The following is a 21,353-nucleotide window of genomic DNA, read 5'->3' as shown; positions in this document are numbered from 1 at the left end:
TTCAGGATACCCACTTTTATGTTAATTTTCCTATTTGCAGCAGAAACACTTCCTATATCTATATATATCATAGCTCCCAACTGTCCCTTTTTCGGAGGGACAGTCCCTGTTTGGGAGCCCTGTCCCTCTGTCCCTCTTTCCTCCTCATTTGTCCCTCTTTCAGGACTTTGTCCCTCTTTCTACGTAAATATATATATTTCTATACTAAAAATGTGTGTGTTTGACTCTAAACTTTGTTCCCATCCTTTAAATTGATATATTACTAATTTTAAAATGTTACTATGAAGGAAAATGAACCAGGATCGAAAGGACCAGTGTGGTTTGAATTATAAAACAACATATGTTTCTTATGAAATCTTTATAGTATGCGTGACTATAGGCGTGCTTAGGGTGTGACCAGGGGTGTGGCAGGGGCGTGGCTTAAATGTCCCTTTTTCTCATCTCAAAAAGTTGAGAGGTATGATATATTGTTGTATATTGGTATGTAGCCCCGCCCTCCCAGTGATGTCACAGCCTAGGCTGATTAGCTATGCAAAGTTCTCTCACAGAGCATTTTAGGAGATGAGGTATTCTTTCCACTGGCTTTGGAATTCTCAGTAAACCAACATTCCGCAGAGATCACTTGACAGCAGTACCACCTATGATAAATTTCAGTTTTTACAGTTTTTACAATGGCTGGAAAATGTAATGCTTAAGGGCTCTGCCTCTGACACTGGAGACAAGGGTTTAAATCTTGGCTTTTCTCTTTCAGTAAGCCAGAACCTGTTCAGTGAGGAGACCTTGGGCAAGACTCCCTAACACTGCTACTGCCTATAGAGCGCATCCTAGTGGCTGCAGCTCTGGTGCTTTGAGTCCGCCAGGAGAAAAGCACAATATAAATGTACTGTGTCTTGTCGTGTACAATGGGAAAACACTGACCAAATAATGTATGTAGTAATATTGTAAAAAGTAAACCATTTTATTCCTGACATTATTTCTGCCTTATTTTCCTTCAGCCTCAGGGGAACTTAAGCCTAAACATACTGTCATTAAGTTACATTAGTTATGTTAATTAAAATAGGTAATATAATCTCTTACCAACCCTGTTTTAAAAGAACAGGTAAATGTTTGTGATTTAATGAGGGCAGCCATCTTTCTCATAAGGGCAGCAATCTTTTTCATGAGGGCAGCCATCTTTTTGGTTGAAAGGAGGTGACAGGGAGCATGAGACACCGTTCCAACTGTCCTGTGTGCTGATCACTCCCCCCAGCTGTGCATGCTATGCTTCAAATCTCAAATTCAAAATAAAATAAAAAATTGCACCAAACAGCAGAAGAACAGCAACATCAGAAATCCCATCATGCTTTGCACATCATCAGGGGAGAAATGCCCGGGCAGATTTCTTCTGTGCAGCTAAAAATGAGGCTTGGGTAAGAAAAACAAAATTCTGATGCTATGAAATTGTTAAAAAAAAACACCAAGTCTTTTCAGTGCTGCTGAGTAGATTTTTAGTCTTGAGGTTCACTTTAAGGTTTTTGTTTCTTCTGCTTGCAGGAACATTTTATCGAGGTGATCCGGAACCAGGAGTTCCTCCTTTTGCCGGGCAATGAGATTGCTAAGCTGCTGTCCAGCGATGACATCAACGTCCCGGATGAGGAGACCATCTTCCAGGCCCTGATGCAGTGGGTACGATACGACATGCAGTCCCGGCAGAGGGATCTGGGGATGCTGCTGTCTTACATACGGTTACCGCTGCTCCCCCCGCAGGTAAGCAGCTCTTAGTTACCCGACAGAGGGGGCACAACATACACCTGTGGCTGCTTTCCAGCAATTTCTGTATTTATATTTATCTATATTTATCCTGTCTCTCATACTGCATGGAGGTGGTAAAATCGGCAAGCCATTGGACAATCAATGGATGTATAATGTACCAAACTAGGTTATGGTAACGGAAGGGATTCGATTGTGAGCTCCTCTGAGGACAGTCAGTGACATGACTATGTACTCTGTTATGTGCTGCAGAAGATGTCAGTGCTGTATAAATACATAATAATAATATGGTAGGACGTTAGACTATGACTATGGTAGGATTGGATTGTGAGCTCCTCTGAGGACAGTCAGTGACATGACTATGTACTCTGTAATGTGCTGCAGCAGATGTCAGTGCTATATAAATACATAATAATAATATGGTAGTACATTATTCTATGACTATGGTAGGATTAGAGTGTAAGCTCCTCTGAGGACAGTCAGTGACATGACTATGTACTCTGTAATGTGCTACAGAAGCTGTTATTGCTATATAAATACATAATAATAATATGGTAGGACGTTACACTATGACTATGGTAGGATTAGATTGTGAGCTCCTCTGAGGACAGTCAGTGACATGACTATGTACTCTGTACAGTGCTGCAGAAGATGTCAGTGCTATATAAATACATAATAATAATATGGTAGTACATTATACTATGACTATGGTAGGATTAGAGTGTAAGCTCCTCTGAGGACAGTCAGTGACATGACTATGTACTCTGTAATGTGCTACAGAAGCTGTTATTGCTATATAAATACATAATAATAATATGGTAGGACATTACACTATGACTATGGTAGGATTAGAGTGTGAGCTCCTCTGAGGACAGTCAGTGACATGACTATGTAATCTGTAATGTGCTGTTGAAAATGTCAGTGCTATATAAATACATAATAATAATATGGTAGTACATTATACTATGACTATGGTAGGATTAGAGTGTAAGCTCCTCTGAGGACAGTCAGTGACATGACTATGTACTCTGTAATGTGCTACAGAAGCTGTTATTGCTATATAAATACATAATAATAATATGGTAGGACGTTACACTATGACTATGGTAGGATTAGATTGTGAGCTCCTCTGAGGACAGTCAGTGACATGACTATGTACTCTGTACAGTGCTGCAGAAGATGTCAGTGCTATATAAATACATAATAATAATATGGTAGGACATTTGACTATGACTATGGTAGGATTAGAGTGTAAGCTCCTCTGAGGACAGTCAGTGACATGACTATGTACTCTGTAATGTGCTGCAGAAGATGTCAGTGCTATATAAATACATAATAATAATATGGAAGGACATTAGACTATGACTATGGTAGGATTAGATTGTGAGCTCCTCTGAGGACAGTCAGTAACATGACTATGTGCTCTGTAATGTGCTGCAGAAGATGGCCGTGCTATATAAATACATAATAATAATATGGTAGGACATTAGACTATGACTATGGTAGGATTAGAATGTGAGCTCCTCTGAGGACAGTCAGTGACATGACTATGTACTCTGTAATGTGCTGCAGAAGATGGCCGTGCTATATAAATACATAATAATAATATGGTAGGACATTAGACTATGACTATGGTAGGATTAGACTGTGAGCTCCTCTGAGGACAGTCAGTGACATGACTATGTACTCTGTAATGTGCTGCAGGAGATGTCAGTGCTATATAAATACATAATAATAATATGGTAGGACATTAGACTATGACTATGGTAGGATTAGAATGTGAGCTCCTCTGAGGACAGTCAGTGACATGACTATGTACTCTGTAATGTGCTGCAGGAGATGTCAGTGCTATATAAATACATAATAATAATATGGTAGGACATTAGACTATGACTATGGTAGGATTAGATTGTGAGCTCCTCTGAGGACAGTCAGTAACATGACTATGTGCTCTGTAATGTGCTGCAGAAGATGGCCGTGCTATATAAATACATAATAATAATATGGTAGGACATTAGACTATGACTATGGTAGGATTAGAATGTGATCTCCTCTGAGGACAGTCAGTGACATGACTATGTACTCTGTAATGTGCTGCAGGAGATGTCAGTGCTATATACATACATACATAATAATATGGTAGGACATTACACTATGACTATGGTAGGATTAGAGTGTGAGCTCCTCTGAGGACAGTCAGTGACATGACTATGAACTCTGTAATGTGCTGCAGAAGATGGCCGTGCTATATAAATACATAATAATAATATGGTAGGACATTAGACTATGACTATGGTAGGATTAGAGTGTGAGCTCCTCTGAGGACAGTCAGTGACATGACTATGTACTCTGTAAAGTGCTGCAGAAGATGTCAGTGCTATACATACATAATAATAATATGGTAGGACATTAGACTATGACTATGGTAGGATTAGAATGTGAGCTCCTCTGAGGACAGTCAGTGACATGACTATGTACTCTGTAATGTGCTGTTGAAAATGTCAGCGCTACATAATGGTAATTAGATATACAAGGTCTAATTCTATGCGATTTCAATATTATTGTTCTAATAATACAGATAATTCTGTGTCTTCTAATGTCCGCATGTTACAATATACATAGTACATGTAGTGCCTCACTGAACCAGAGGCCAAGGGATGGGGAGGGGTGGGGTCATCGTTGGCGGTTGTGGCTGGTGTTCCGTAGAGTACGGCGTCGGCGTGTGCTGATGTTTTTAAAAATCGATAAAAGCAGAGTACATTGCATTTCGCAGGGCGCAGCACATCTACACAGGTTATTTTATTATTTACCAGCACAAGCTAACAGAGGAAATGTTCTCACTATTGATTTTCGACAAAGGATTTAAAAGAAGAAAAAAAAGTATTTTTGCTGTGAAGGTGAGTAAGCAATGAAAAAAAAAACAATTTCGAGATTAACAATCAATAAAGAATCGCTTTTAAAGTTTGCTGCCTGCTATAGATTTATCAACAAAAATAAATACACAAATTACTAAATCTAATTCCTTTTATCCCGTAGCCATGGTAACCATATGCAGTTTCTGACAGAACTTCCTGGAATTCTATTTACTCAAACATACAATTTGGTTCTCTAGTTTTTCCAGAACGTAACAAAAAAAAAAACATTTAGATGTGACCCGCACCGGGCGGAAGATTCCGCTGTCTGAGGGGACAATGAGGGGCTATTGGGCAGAGAGTATAGATTGGGGGGGTGCTACTTGACAGTCGGCTGCAAGGCCTGCATTGGGTACCAACACTTATTATATAGATTAGCCTGATGAATGAGGGTTGAACCCTCTGAAACTCGTTGCTTGGCTACAATAAAACACGAGTAGGGACACTAAGAGCCAAATATAGTGTAGTATATGCCCTTGTCATCTCCCGCCTAGACTACTGCAATTCTCTTTTATCTGGCCTCCCCTCTAACCGTACTGACCCACTTAAATTGGTAATGAATGCGGCAGCCAGACTGATACATTCTTCTCACCGCAGTGCCTCTACAACTCCGCTCTGTAAAGCACTACACTGGCTCCCCATCAGCTTTAGGATCAATTTCAAAATCCTGTGCTTGGCCTACAAATCAGTGCACAAGACCTGCCCGACCTACATCTCTGATCTGGTCCACAGGCACATACCAGCCCGCCCCCTCCGATCCTCCAATGACCTGCGCCTAGTCGCACCACGCATAACTCAGTCACACGCACGATTGCAGGACTTCACCAGGGCTGCCCCTACTCTCTGGAACTCTCTCCCACCAGCCGTCAGACTCGCCCCCACCTTTAATACCTTCAAACAAGCTCTCAAGACTCACCTCTTCACGCTCGCATACCCCCCTACACCAGTATCATAATATGTTCTGTTAGACCCCCTCTCAAAAGACGCACCTATTGTCTCCACCCCACCCTTTAGATTGTAAGCCTCTGGCAGGGCCCTCCTCCCTAATGTATCCATCTTGATTATGCAATCTTACTCACAACCACCCTTCTTGTAGACTCGAACAGTCTCTATCTTGACCTATGACACTGTATTGTTATCAAATCATTTGCATGATCTTGTTTTGTTGTGAGTTTCCGTATGTTCTACCTGTATGTTAACCCATTTATCTATTGTGCAGCGCTGCGTAATATGTTGGCGCTTTATAAATACAATAAATAATAATAATAATAGTATGTACTGTGGTAGTTGAATTGAAGTATGATAGAGTAATAAGCTATACTCACAAAGCAGGGTTACCGCCAAGGCAACCACTGTTTAGGCCCAGCGGGAGGGTCTGAAGGACCCATCTTTGGCGGCCGTAGTGCATGTGTACGCACCTTTAAACAGTTATCAGCATAATTAGTGTCAATTAGCTTAAACTCCTAGCTGGTATAAAGGTGGCCATACACTGGTCGATTTGGCATCAGATCTGACCAACAGATAGATCCGTCTCTGATCGAATCTAATCAGAGAGGGATCGTATGGCTGCCTTTACTGCAAACAGATTGTGAATCGATTTCAGCATGAAACCGATCACCATCTGTGGAGATGCCGCTGCCGCCCGCCACCCCCGCCCTATACATTACCTGATCCGGACGGCGCAAGTCCCCCGATCTCCGCTGTCTTCTTCTCCACGCTTAGCTCCAGCTTTACTGAACTTCCTACCGGGGAAGTTTAAACAGTAGAGGGCGCTCTAAGTGTTTAAACTTCCTGCCGGGACAGGAAGTTCAGTGAAGCTGGAGGAGCGGAGCACGGAGAAGTGACCGCGGAGACCGGGGACACGCGCCGGCCGGATCAGGTAATGTAATTTGTAGCTAGCGTCATTCGAACGCCGCTATCGATGCACTTCCGACCCACCGGCGATCGAGCGAAATCTTCCGCACGGACAAATCTATGGGAACAATTGATTTTGAACGGAAATCGATCGTTCTGTCAGCGTTTGCGCAACGATTTCACAGCAGATTCGATCACAGTAATCGAATCTGCTGTATATTGGCGGGAAATTCGTTAGGTGTATGGGCCCCTTAAGTGAATTGCCAGTCCTGATAACGGATTCACGCCTTCTCCAATAGAACTGGAGAACTATGAACGTGATTAAAGGTAGCCATACATCTAGCGATGCTAATTCAATCAACAAAGCAATCAACTTTATTGGGGAATCGACTTCAGTGTAGATGATCGAAAGTCGATCGACTAGTGACCCACACGCTACAAGCGATTCATATGCAATTTATCTTCACTAGTCGATCTGACCAATGTTGTGTCTCCATGCTCTGAATGCAAAAATTGATCGAATGCCATGTGAACAGTAGCCGATTCCTGTGCGATTGACCGATATCTGGATCCTGCTCGATCGACTAAGCTGGTCGATTCAACATGATATCGGCCACTTTTCATCGATGGTGAAATCTGGAGCACACTTGGTTCTCTCTCAAGTCGATAAAATAAACAAATCGAATGGTCGATCGTAAAGCAAAATCGTTAGATGTATGGGCACCTTAAGTGTCTCTTAAAGTGGACCTGAACTTTTGCACAGGGCAGAAGGAAAACTGAGAGAAATACACCCTGTATGTATTTAGAGAGTTTAGCATGTCTAATCATCCCTCACCTGTGACTAATCACAACTACATTTTATCTCTCAGCTGTGTCAGCCTTGGCAGAGCAGCTCATTTGTAAACACAGGATGTTAACTGTATGGCTGCTTCTGTGAAAGGAGGAAGTAGACACACTGCAGATTTATTGCTGGCTTTGTATCCGCTGTAACACAGAAATGTTTTTCTTTAAAGAAAACCTGTAACTACAAAAAGTTCCCCTGGAGGGTACTCACCTCGGTAGTGGGAAGCCTCCGGATCCTATCGAGGTAGGTAAATAAATCAGCGCTTGTCAGGCTTGACGAGGGAGGATTCTGGGACACTTTGGGGGAGCCAGCGTTGGATTGCCTGCAGCTACAGGGGAGGGGGAAGCCTCATTGGGACCCTGCAGAGGTGAGTACCCCCCAGGGGAACTTTTTTTGGTTACATAGTCTCTTTAAAAGCTATTATGATGCTGCTTATCTTTTAGAGCAGGGAGGAAGTTCTGAGTTCAGGTCTGCTTTAAAGAGACACTGTAACGAGAAAAACGTCCCCTGGGGGGTACTCACCTCGGGTGGGGGAAGCCTCCGGATCCTATCGAGGCATCCAACATCCTCCTGTGTCCCACGGGGGTCTCGCTGCAGCCCTTCAAAGCCGGCCCAACAGACCCGACAGCCTGTTCAAAATTTACCTTCCCGGCTCCAGCGGGGGCGCTGTTTCGGCTCTTCTGACGGTGATAGGCGGAAATAGTCGCCTGCGCAGTAGAGCGGCCCGACAGCAACCGGCTATTTCCACCTATCTCCGAGGCGGAGAGCCGATACTGCGCCTGCGCTGGAGCCAGGAAGGTAAATATTTACATCACCGCCGCTCCGGGAGGATTTCCGCCGCCGCCGTGGGACACAGGAGGACGGGGGAAGCCTCAATAGGATCCGGAGGCTTCCCCCACCCGAGGCGAGTACCCCCCAGGGAGGTTTTTTCGTTACAGATTTTCTTTAAAGCACCAAAACATACCCAGTTGAGCTACCTTATTTTTTGATCAGTATAATAGAAAAGTTGAGTGGAGAAGCCCCTTATTTTTTCACCTCCACATGTTTGGAAACCGTGCCCCAAATGCCATTCACTTTTTCTCCTGACTTTTCTCCTGGGAGATAATTTTTCAGCATGTATTTCAAATCACTTTTCAGCATTTTGCAATTTAAAAAGTGCCAAAGAGTAGTTGAAAAACTACTATGAAAATTATTTTGAGTATTTTCTTGCTTGCTTGGGATTTAAAATGCATTATATTAGTGGTGAATTACAGTGAATTACATATGGGCCTGGATGTTTAAAGGGGCACTATGACGAAAAATTGTAAAATTTAAAATATGTGCAAACATAGACAAATAAGAAGTACATTTCTTCCAGAGTAAAATGAGCCATAAATGACTTTTCTCCTATGTTGCTGTCACTTGCCGTAGGTAGTAGAAATCTGACAGAAGCGACAGGTTTTGGACTAGTCCATCTCTTCATAGGGGATTCTCAGCATGGCTTTTACTCTTTATAAAGATATTCCATAAAAAGGATTTAAACAATGATGCTGTCCAGCCTCCCTGCTTGCTACACAGTTTTTTTTGGCAACTGCCATTCACTCAGGGCTCGTTTCCACTATCGCGAATCTGCATGCGTCCAACGCATGCAGATCCGCACATGTAATACAAGTGGATGGGCCTGTTTCCACTGTAGCGTTGTTGAGGTGCGTTTTTTTCAGCGTGAAAAAAACGCACAAAAGAGCCAACGATTTCGCCTGCGTCGGGAATCCGTGCGAATCGCCGCTAATGTATTTAATAGTAAAAACGCATGCGTTTGTTACATGCGTTTTTACCCGCGATTTCGCGTGCGATTTCGCACCTTTTTCAATTTTATTTAGCCCTGGCAGTGTCATGGTTAATTTCGCATGGCACCCTGCCATGCGAAATCGCAGGCGAAATCGCGGGTAAAAACGCATGTGGAAACGCATCCGCATGCGTTTTTACAAGCGTCGGAATGCGGCCGAAATCGCGTCGCAACAGTGGGAACGAGCCCTCAGTGCTTTTGAAAATAAATAAATCCCTGAGAATCCCCCATGAAGAGATGTACTAGTCCAAAACCTGTCGCTTCTGTCACATTTCTACTACCTACTGTAAGTGACAGCAACATAGGAGAAAAGTAATTTATGGCTCATTTTACTCTGGAAAAAACGTATTTCTAATTTGTTTATGTTTGCACATATTTTAAATTTAAAATTTCTTTGCCATACTGCCCCTTTAAATTACTTTATAAACAAACAAATAATTTAAAAAATATAAAACGCAATTAAGTAAACCAAAATTTCTGACCCTCAGTTCTAATAAAAATAACCTGGAAAAAAACACACCCCCAAAACCAAAAGACACCATGGATTTGAAAGCAATTAGACCCTACTGTTTATTTAACCACTTGCCGACCGCACGCTTATACCGTGCGTCGGCAAAGTGGCAGCTGCAGAACCAGCGACGCAGTACTGCGTCGCCAGCTGCAGGCTGATTAATTAGGAAGCAGCCGCTCGCGCGAGCGGCTGCTTCCTGTCAAATCACGGCGGGGGGCTCCGTGAATAGCCTGCGGGCCGCCGATGGCGGCTCGCAGGCTAAATGTAAACACAAGCGGAAATAATCCGCTTTGTTTACATTGTACGGCGCTGCTGCGCAGCAGCGCCGTAAGGCAGATCGGCGATCCCCGGCCAATCAGCGGCCGGGGATCGCCGCCATGTGACAGGGGACGTCCCGTCACTGGCTGCACAGGACGGATAGCGTCCTGTGCAGCCCGGATCACCGGGAGGGAGAGGTAGGAGAGGGAGGGGGAGAATGTCGCCGCGAAGGGGGGCTTTGAGGTGCCCCCCCGCAACACCCAGGCAGGAGCGATCAGACCCCCCCAGCACATCATCCCCCTAGTGGGGAAAAAAGGTGGGCGATCTGGTCGCTCTGCCTGCTACCTGATCTGTGCTGGGGGCTGCACAGCCCACCCAGCACAGATCACTCAAAACAGCGCTGGTCCTTAAGGGGGGGTAAAGGGTGGGTCCTCAAGTGGTTAAAGAGGCCCTGTAGTGACTTATAGTAGAATGCAGTAAATTATTCAGGATACCCCCTTTTATGCTAATTTTCCTGGTTTCAGCATCAGAAACACTTCCTATATCTATAGCCACGCCCTCCCAGTGATGTCACAGCCTAGGATGTTTATCTATGTAGTATCTCCGTAAACAAACATTCTGCAGAGCTTCATCTGACAGGATTAAAGATGTCACCACCTGTGATTAAATTTTAGACTATAATGCTAGGTACACACGATACAATTTTTTTACGATTCAATTTTCTGGCAGATTTACCTGCCAGGTCGATTTTTTTCCAACATGTCTGATCTGAGTTTCGATCGATTTTCTGATCAATTTCCACAGAAGGGAACGGAAATCGATCGGAAAATTGATCGGAAAATCGATCGAAATTCAGATCGGACATGTTGGAAAAAATCGATCTGGCAGGTAAATCTGCCAGAAAATTGTATTGTGGGTACCTAGCATATAGGTAACCATACATCTAGTGATTCTCATACAATCGACAAAGCAATCAAGTTTATTGCGCAATCAACTTCAGAGTAGTTGATCGCTCGACTAGTGGCCCACACACTACAAGCGATATCCTGTGCAATCCACTTTCACAAATGGAACTGACCGATGTTGTGCCTCCATTCTCTGATTGCAAAAATCAGTTAAGGGTCCTGCCACACCAAAGAGAGTTTTGCAGGTCGTTTCCGTTTTTTCTAAAAAGCCTCTATTGACTTACATTAAAATTGCAATGATCACGATATTGCCACGATTTTAATGTAAGCCAATAGTTTTTAAAAAAAAAAAAAAAGGAAAACGTCCTGAAAAACGCCCTTTGGGGCCCATGCAAACTTGCTGATCGCAAAATGCTTGCGTTTTTGCTATCGTTTTGCTATGGCGATTTTGCGCGATTAATGCGAAAAAAAATCACCATTCACACTTGCTGATTTTTTCGTGATTGCTTTTAGCGCTTCTATAGCACTAAAACGCGATCACCGGGAAATAGTCTGAAAATAGTGCAGGCTACGCGATTGCGTTTAGCGTTTTTGGGCGATTTGCGCAAATCGCCCCAATAAGAAAGGGCCCATAGGGCTTCATTACACTAGCACTTTCAAAAGCGCTAGCGTTTGAGCGTTTTGCCGAAATCGCCGGCAAAACGCTCAAGTGTGAATGGGCCCTTTGGTGTGTCAGGGCCCGCAGAGTCCTTTGAAGGATATGTGATCAGTAGCCGATTCCTGTGCGATCGATATCTTCCATCCTGCTCGAATGACTAAGGAGATCGATTCAACATATTATTAGCCACATTTTATCGCTTGGGAATACCGGAATACACTCGATTGTCTCTCGATTCTATAAAACGATTGAATCGAATGGTTGATCATACAGCCAGATGAGGTGGCCATACACTCATTAGATTAGCAGCAGATAGATCATCAGATTTCTGATCTATCTGATGCGTTTAGGAACATTTTTTACTAGGAACAGATTTCCAATAGATTTCAGTATGAAATCTATTGAAAATCGATCTGATGGCATTTTTTTTGCCATCAGATTTCCATTAGGGACAATGCAAAATGATAAGCAATCTCAACAGATCGACCTAGATTTTCCAGCATGTCAGATCGATTGAAATCGATCGAAATCGGCCGCAAATCGATCGATTGGCCGAAAATGGTCTTAGTGTATGGGACCCTTAAATCAGGGAGCGGAAAGATTTTACAAGGGGCAAACGCTGAATAAATAATCTATAAATTAATATTGTAAAAAAAAGAGAGCAATTTTATTCTTTACATTATTTCACTGCAGTTCCTCTTGAAATCACTTCAAAGACATCATACTCGATGCTGAAACTGAGAAATCTTATTATTTTATGGAAACTAAAACTCTTTTTGAATTTGATGCCGGCACATTTCAAAAAAATGCAAAAAAAGTTGTGTAATGCAAAAAAAATAAAACAGTTGGGGACATCAAACTTGGAGAAGGACTTAGGAGTACTCATTGACAACAAGTTAAATAATCGTACTCAATGCCAAGCAGCTGCAGCTAAAGCTAACAAAATTTTGGGATGCATTAAAAGGGAAATAAAAACTCGAGATGCTAGCATAATATTGCCCCTGTTTAACTCTCTAGTAAGGCCACATCTGGAATATGGAATTCAGTTCTGGGCACCACATTACAAAAAAGATATTGCAGTTTTAGAGCAGGTGCAGAGACGAGCAACAAAATTGATGCGTGGGATGGAAGGTCTCACTTATCGAGAAAGGTTAGATAAACTGGGTTTATTTAGTCTAGAGAAAAGACGCCTTAGAGGGGATCTAATTAACATGTATAAATACATCAGAGGGCAATATAATACCTTGGCGGATGAGCTTTTTGTCCCTAGGCCTTCTCAAAGGACTAGAGGACATGATCTGCGCATGGAGGAAAAATGTTTTAGCCATTTATTTAGGAAAGGGTTCTTTACAGTAAGAGTGATTAAGATGTGGAATGCATTGTCACAGGAAGTAGTTATGGCAAATTCTATACCTGCATTTAAAGGGGGCTTAGATGCTTTCCTTGCGTTGAAAGACATCCATGGCTACAATTACTAGGTAATGCCTAATGATGTTGATCCAGGGATTTTATCTGATTGCCATCTGGAGTCGGGAAGGAATTTTTCCCTTTAGGGGCTAATTGGACCATGCCTTGTAAGGGTTTTTTCGCCTTCCTCTGGATCAACAGGGATATGTGAGGGAGCAGGCTGGTGTTGTACTTTATACTGGTTGAACTCGATGGACGTATGTCTTTTTTCAACCAAAATAACTATGTAACTATGTAACTATGTAAAACCTTGGGCATCTCACAATTAATTAGTACACATGGAAATCGACAAGTAAAGCAACTATTACTAGAGCACTCCAGAGAGGCGGAGCTCCTCAGAAATAAAGATAGGGAAGGGTACACCACCCTGTGAAGGCAAATAATGCAAACTTTTATGAATAACTTTGCTCTAGGGATGGTCGGAAATGCCAATTTCCGATTCCGCGGTAATTCCGCATTCCGCCATTGCCAATTACCGATTCCGCTTTCCGGTACCAATTTCCGCATTCCAATGCGGAATTTCCGCCGGAAATCGCGGAAATTCCGCCCGACTTTAACATAGATTTTCTCAAAAACTATAAGGTCTTTTTGAAAACTTTTTTTGCATTTTATTCAGAAGATTCTGTTTAATAAACCCTGAAAATTTGGTGTTTCTAGGACTTACGGGGGCTAATTTTTACTGTAATATAAATGCAGAAAATAGGCAGATGCAGATTTTCTGCATTTTACTTTACAGTAAAAATCTGCCGACTTTAGTGGTTAATAGCAAAGCCCCCGTAAGTGCTAGAAACACCAAATTTTCAGGGTTTATTAAACTCAATCTTGTGAACAATATGCAAAAAAAAGTTTCCAAAAAGACCTTACAGTTTTTGAGAAAATCGATGTTAAAGTCAGGCAGAATTTCCGCGATTTCCGGCGGAAATTTCCGCGATTTCCGGCGGAAATCCGCCTAACACACTTGCATTACATTTGCACACTTGCAAATTCTGATCGGAATTCCGAAATTGCATTTCCGCGGAATCCGAATGAGCATCCATACTTTGCTCCATGGGAAAAGGATTTGTGGATTTTGGTATCTGTTGTACTGAGAATCTGCAGTAATCTCTATCGCAAGAGACCAGATAAGCGGAAATATGTCGGGATGGGTTCTTGAGGTTCACCTGACCGGGAAAGCAATGCCCCTAAAATATATAACCTATAGCTAAACTTCATATGTTGGCGCTTTATAAATACAATAAATACATAAATTGGCTTAAACGGACCTGAACTCTTGCACAGGACAGAAGAGAAACGCACCCTGTATGCATTCAGAGAGTTTAGCTTGTCTAATTCCCCCCTCATCTGTGACTAATCACCACTGTAATTTGATCTCTCTGCTGTGTCAGTTGGATGCCTTGGCTCAGCAGCTAATTTGTAAACACAGTATGTGAGCCCTATGCCTGCTTCCATGAAAGCAGGAAGTAGGCACACTGCAGATTTATTTCAGGATTTGTATTGGCTGTAACAAATACATTTTCTTCTTTAAAAGTTAGTATGCCGTTGATTATCTTTTTGAGCAAAGTGTTTTGAGTTCAGGTCCATTTTAACCCTCCCACACCACCTCTTTTGGCCAATCAGATGATGCTGCAATGCGCTCTTCTTCAAAGACACAGTCTGTGGCACCCTCTCCTCCTAGCAAGTGCTGCAGAAGACCCTGTAAAACATTACAGGGTCTTCACATTTTGGCCCATACCTCGCTGCCTTTTCTTCATTTGAAACCAGCGGCAATCCCATGCGGCCGCAGCTGATTTCCCTCAGTCAAGCCCATTTTATTTGAAAATCAATTTTAAATATATTAGTGAACTTTGCCTTTAAGGGATTCTTTCTTTTTATAGCATAAATATATTACACCTCCTCCACTTTAAATTGCTTCTCGATCAATAATGCAACTACAATACGTTTTTTCTTAATCTGCAGAGAGTCCCCCTCGGGGGTCAGGAATGCAGTCTTCGCTTTATTCCTAATTCCAGAATTCTCCATCTCCACTTTGCTTCATGCAGTATTTTGCCTATGTTGGTGGGAGGTATACTTTCATACCCACAACATTTTGAGATAAGAAAGAGGGACACTTAAGCCACACCTCTGCCACACCCTTGCCACACCCCCAATCACACATACCAGCAAGTTTTCATAAGAAAAATATGATGTTTTATAATTCAAACACTGGTCCTTTCTATTCTGGTTCATTTTCCTTCATATTAACATTTAAAAATAAGAAATGCATTAACCACTTGCCGACGAGGGGATTTTTCAGTGATCGGTGCTGCGTGGGCTCTACAGCCCGCAGCACCGATCAGGAGTGCAGCAGGGCAATCAGACTACCCCCCTTTTTTCCCCACTAGGGGGATGTCCTGCTGGGGGGGTCTGATCGCCGCCGGCTGCAGTTGCTTAGCGGGGGGGCTCTTCAAAGCCCCCCTCCGCAGCGTTCTCCGCCGTCTCTCCCGCTCCCTCCCTCTCCCTCCCCCTGTGAGCTGCGCAGGACGGATTTCCGTCCTGCGCATTGAAGGATAGGCTTCAGCCTATCATATGCCGGCGATCCCCGGCCAATCAGAGGCCGGGGATCGCCGATCTGCCTTACGGCGCTGCTGCGCAGCAGTATGATGTAAACAGCGGGGATTTCTTCCCCGCCTGTTTACATTTTGCCGGCGAGCCGCGATCGGCGGCTCTCCGGCTGTTCACGGAGACACCCTCCGTGAACTGACATGGAAAGGCCGCTCGATCGAGCGGCCGTTTCCATGGTAACCCGCAGACGACCAGTTTACGCCAATCAGCGTTAGCTGGTTGTCAAGAGGTTAATTTAACAGAGTAACCCAGCAGCTCAGGGTGACCCAAACCACTAGGAATGTATAGGGGGATAAAAGAGACCGAAAAGCCCTCCTACTAATAAGCAATGCTTGGTGAAATTTGCCTTCTTAAAACAGAAGGAAATTTGCAATAATTCAGCTACAAGTGAACATTTGTGGCTACCCACAATGCACCACTACTGAATATGCAAATGATCCCGTTTCGCTCCTGTAAGCCAGGCAAGCATCCAGAACTGCTGGTGTATAGCAAGCCTACATATAGCTTGCTTTGTGGGTAACCACAAATGTTCACTTATAGCTGAATTATTTGAAATTCCCTCTGTTTTAAGAAGGCAAATTTCACCAAGCATTGCTTATTAGTAGGAGGGCTTTTTTTTGTCTTTTATCCCCCTATACACTCCTAGTGGTTTGGGTCACCCTGAGCTGCTGGGTTACTCTGTTGTACTGGTCCAAGCCCTATCTCATACAGCCATATCAATCCCTGCCATGCACTGATGAGGGCAAAAGTCCCAAACAGGCTGTCTACATGTGGGGTTAGGGTGGCTGTGTAATATTTAAAGCTATAAGCTTGCTATACACCAGCGTTTCTGGATGCTTGCCTGGCTTACAGGGGCGAAAATAGATGATTTGCATATTCAGCAGTGGTGCATTGTGGGTAACCACAAATGTTCACTTATAGCTGAATTATTGCAAATTTTCTTCTGTTTAGGAAGGCAAATTTCACCAAGCGTTAATTTAAAGAGTGGAAATAAAGTTTACAGTGAGTTACACACATTTTTCAGTATAAAAATAACATGTATTTACATAGATCTGTACATGAGTCCTGAAAGAGGGACAGATGAGGAAGAAAGACGGACAGAGGGATTTGGCCCCCAAAGAGGGACTGTCCTTGGGAGCTATGTACTTTTCTCATGGAGCAGAGTGTTCTGAACAGGCAGATAGGCACCCAGTATATCAAGTTAGAACTCTTTACTGAAAATAAACATGCAGATATAGATCATACACCACCATCAGGAAATGCAGCTTACTTACAGAGAGGAACACAGAGACTACAGGAAATCACAATACCATAGAGATCATCACCACACTTTAGACAGTGACATCTTGTGGTTGCTTTACTGTACTGCAGTTTAGGTAATATTATTGATACTTCCACCATTAACCAATGTTTGCTTTCAGTTGCTCGCAGACTTGGAGAACAGCCCGATGTTTGCCAATGATCTGGATTGTCAGAAGTTTCTGATGGAAGCCATGAAGTATCACCTCTTGCCTGAGAGACGCTCCATGATGCAAAGTCCTCGCACCAAGCCCCGCAAATCCACAGTGGGGGCGCTGTATGCAGTGGGAGGCATGGATGCTACCAAAGGTATGGTGCCATATGCATACCTTCCAACTTTTTGAGATAAAAAAGAGGGATACTTAAGCCACACCTCTAACCCCACCCCGACACACCCCTTGTCATGCATACCATAAAGATTTCTTAAGAAAAATATTTTTTTTATAATTCAAACCACACTGGACCTTTCTATCCTGGTTCATTTTCCTTCATAGTGACATGAAAAGAAGAAATATATCAATTTAAAGGATGGGAATAAAGTTTACAGTAAATTAAAGGATAATTGAACTTTCGTTAATTTTCAGAACGGGGCATGTGTAGCAAGAAGTGCTCATGCCCAATGCTCCCTTTGTTCTTCTCTGTCCCCTCCGTTATCTTGTCAGGGCTCCCTGCAGCTACTTCCGAGTCGGCCAGCGTTAGTTAGTAGTGGGCAGGTGCTGCCCGGCGACGTGTGTCCTGGATCACACGCCCGTGGCTGTGACCGTTCTGCGCATGTGCACTTTGTAGTTGTGAATGATGCCCCGTTTTGAAAATTAACAAGAGCTAAGGTATCCTTTAAACACATTTTTCTATAGAAAGATAAATCCAGCTCTGTACATCAGTCCTGACTCCTGAAAGAGGGACGAATAAGGAGGAAAAAGGGACAGAGCGATTTTGTTCCCAAAGAGGAACTGTCCTTCCAAAAGAGGGACAGTTGAGGAGCTATGCCTAATGACTACCATTTTGCCTCCATAAAATATAAAGAAATGGTTACCGATCCTTACTTAGGGCTAGAAGAACTAGGGCTAGGAAAATCCAGGATAAGGAGAACAAGAGTTAGAAGAATTGAGAAATCTGTCTTTTGGTTGATCGTGCACCAAAATCGCCAGATGTACGTGTACCTTTAGGATTGAGATTATTGGAGTTAAAGTGAACCGAGCACCATTTTTACCACCCAGGGCATCTCAATAGCACATGAAAATGCATGCCAACAATATGTCTCATTATTAAAATACATTTCCATTTTACCTTTTATTTTACATTCAAAGTTAAGCAATTAAGTTTTATTAGCCTACTAATTAGTCCGTCTCCGGCTGCAGAGATTTCAGGAAGCTAATTGTTTTATTGTAGTTATTACCAAAAAGTAAACAATACCTTTTCTGCAACAGAGGGGGTGGGTAATTAGGACAGTTTCTTCAAAGAGATTATCCAGAGTGAATGTGTCAAGATAGCATCTCTGACTTTTGTAAATAAGGACCGTGAGAAGGGGAGGAAGGGAGATGGAAAGAAAGGGTGCTTAGTTCCCTTTAAGCTGCCTATACATCAATGTATGGGCAGACTCGACCAAGAGACAGATCTCTCTTTGATCAGAACTGATCGGAAAGATGTGTGGCCGAGAAAATCGCTAGACGTATGAGCACCTTAACCACTTCAGCCCTCAGTCGTTTTCACTTTCTGCATCCGAGCAAGGTTCACCTCTCATTCATTAGCCTATAACTTTATCACTACTTATCACAATGAACTGATCTATATCTTGTTTGTTCCGACACCAATTAGGCTTTCTTTGGGTGGTACATTTTGCTAAGAGCCACTTTACTGTAAATGCATTTTAACACGAAGAATAAGAAAAAAACTGAAAAAAATCTTTATTTGTCAGTTTTCGTCCATTATAGTTTTAAAATTATACATGCCTCCATAACTAAAACTCACGTATTGTATTTGCCCATTTGTCCCGGTTATTACACCATTTAAATTATGTCCCTATCACAATGTATGGCGACAATATTTTGTTTGGAAATAAAAGTGCATTTTTTCCGTTTTGCATCCATCACTATTTACAAGCTTATAATTTAAAAAAAAAATCGAAATATTTTATCTTTACATAGATATTTAAAAAGTTTTGACCCTTATGTAAATACTTACATGTTTTTTTTTTTTTTTAATTGTAATGTTTTTTATTTTTATTAAACATTTTATTTGGGTATTTTTGGGAGGGTGGGATGTAAATAGTAATTTTTTAATGTAAATATGTGTTGATTTTAATTTTTTTTTACATTTAGTTGTAGTTTTACTTTTTGGCCACAAGATGGCAGCCATGAGTTTGTTTACATGTCATCACTCTAAGCGTAACATGTACGCTTAGAGGGAAGTAAGGGGGATGCAAGAGTCAGAAAAAGCGAGGCTTCCGAGAGAAGCAGCCGCTTTTTCTGCGGGGGAGAGGAATTAATCATCAGGCGCCATGGCCCGATTGATTGATTCCTGGGCGCGATCGGCCGCGGGAGAGCGCGGGAGCGAACATGCCTCCTGGACGTAGCTTCTACGTCCAGGAGGCTTAAACGGTTAAAATCTGAATTAAAAGATAAAGCATTAGATTAAATGGATTTAGAAGAATTAGGATTACGGCTGAACACTCACTACCAACTGATGTAGCGCATCGGGAATCAGGACCTGATCCTCTTGGGAGACATCACTGGGCGGGGCTACATGCACGCTTCTCACCTGTGTAGCTGACAACGAATTGTGTTGGTATGGGGGGGGGGGGGGGTGACAAGCAGTGCATGAGTGATGTTGCACGGTGGTGGGTGTGGTTTTAAAACATTAGGTACTGTGCCTTACTGGCTAAAGTCTCACCCTAGTAGAGTTTAGCCAATTAGGTGCAATACCTGATGAAGTGGTCACAACCCACAAAATGAGCTGTAAACATGCTGCTAATAATTTGTTTAAAGGGGTTCTGTAGGATCCTTTAAAAATCAAAAACTGACACTTACAGGGGGCTTCTACTGGCCCCCTGCAGATAACCTGTCCCTCGCCGTCACTGAATAATCTTCCGTTCCCCCGCGGCAGGTCACCTTCTAATTAGTTGTCTAACTGGACAAATGCAACTGCGCCTGCACATCCTCGCTCTTGCTCGCGTCTCCGGGAGCTTCCTGCGCAGGCGCAGTATGAGAAAACTTTATACTTGCCTGCACAGAAACCTCCCGAAGACGCGAGCGAGGACACACGTGGCCATGCAGGCGCAGTATGAGAAAACTTCAAACTGTGCCTGCCGGAGATGTGAGCGTGAGCGAGGACGCGCGTGGCCATGCAGGCGCAGTTGCATTCATCCAGTTAGACGAATAATTGGATGGTGACCGACGGCGGGGGAACGGAAGATTCTTCAGTGACGGCGAGGGACAGGTTATCTGCAGGGGGGGCGGTAGAAGCCCCAGGTAAGTGTCAGTTTTTTATTTTTAAAGGAGTCCACAGAACCCCTTTAATATATTTGACTTTTGTTCTGTTTGTGAGGTCAGTGTCACACCACTTTTTATTGCTCTGGTGCTCCTTTCTGGGTTCTCTTCTGTAAAATTTGAATCTCCCGCCATGTCTTCTAGTGAATCACTTCCAAGGCTTCGTGTCCACCGATTTCACCCTCTGAAAAATGCCATTGTGTTTTTTCTATCTCAAGCACAGAAAACACAATGGGGTTTTACAGCAGGGGCGGGGCTATGTGTCGGAAGTCTCCGGAGACAGAGCCCCGGAAGTGATTCACAAGAAGACCTGGCAGGGAATTATAACTTTACAGGACAGGAGGACCTGTTGAATATTTAATATACACTGGAGGTCTGCTTTAACCCCGAGCACAATGTAATAATTATTTATTCACATATAGCAGGTTGGTGCGTGTAGATACATTTGTAACACATTCTTATTATTCTATTGGACAACCTTGGGCACCTATAGATCTATGTTGTAATTAGTTCACTTTCTTGGGACCGCAGTGGTCACAAACTATTTTGCATAATCCTGATTTTGTATCTTAATTTGCAATTACAATGTGAAATAGTTTATGCGAAATTTCGGGTAAAATTGTAATTAATTTTGTTAGCAAACGTAATCAGAAACCATAATTTTGACTTCAGAGGTTAATAGGAAAGCCCCCATAGATGCTACTGTCACCAACATTGCTATGTAAGTCGAGGGGAATAGTGTCAACAAGGCAAAAAAGACCTTGTTGTTTTTGAGAAAATCAATTTTAAAAATGCCAAGGAAAACCTTTTGTATTTTTTTACGAGTTTGAAAAACATTTGTCCTTTGCATTTTTTAAAGGGACTCCGAGCTCACGAAAAAAAGAAAAGTTGTACTCACCAGGGGCTTTCTCCAGCCCAGTGCTGGTCGGGAGGTCCCACGCCGGCGTCCTGGCTCCTCTCCTTTTCCCCGCTCCGGTATAGCTGA

General features: G+C 42.9%; 1 protein-coding gene across 3 annotated transcripts in view; it reads left to right on the top strand.

Moving 5' to 3' along the window:
- KLHL4 (kelch like family member 4) overlaps positions 1–21,353 on the top strand; it is a 223,128-nt gene that overhangs the window by 171,151 nt on the left and 30,624 nt on the right. For all 3 annotated transcript variants that reach the window (XM_068250007.1, XM_068250010.1, XM_068250008.1), the window contains exons 5-6: positions 1,534–1,746; positions 17,006–17,192. In XM_068250007.1, the coding sequence (XP_068106108.1) occupies positions 1,534–1,746; positions 17,006–17,192 (400 nt within the window). The remainder of the gene's footprint in view (positions 1–1,533; positions 1,747–17,005; positions 17,193–21,353) is intronic.

The sequence above is a fragment of the Hyperolius riggenbachi genome, chromosome 8 (genome assembly GCF_040937935.1).
Source record: "Hyperolius riggenbachi isolate aHypRig1 chromosome 8, aHypRig1.pri, whole genome shotgun sequence".
Lineage (NCBI taxonomy): Eukaryota > Metazoa > Chordata > Amphibia > Anura > Hyperoliidae > Hyperolius > Hyperolius riggenbachi.
This window is presented reverse-complemented; position numbering and strand designations above follow the sequence as displayed.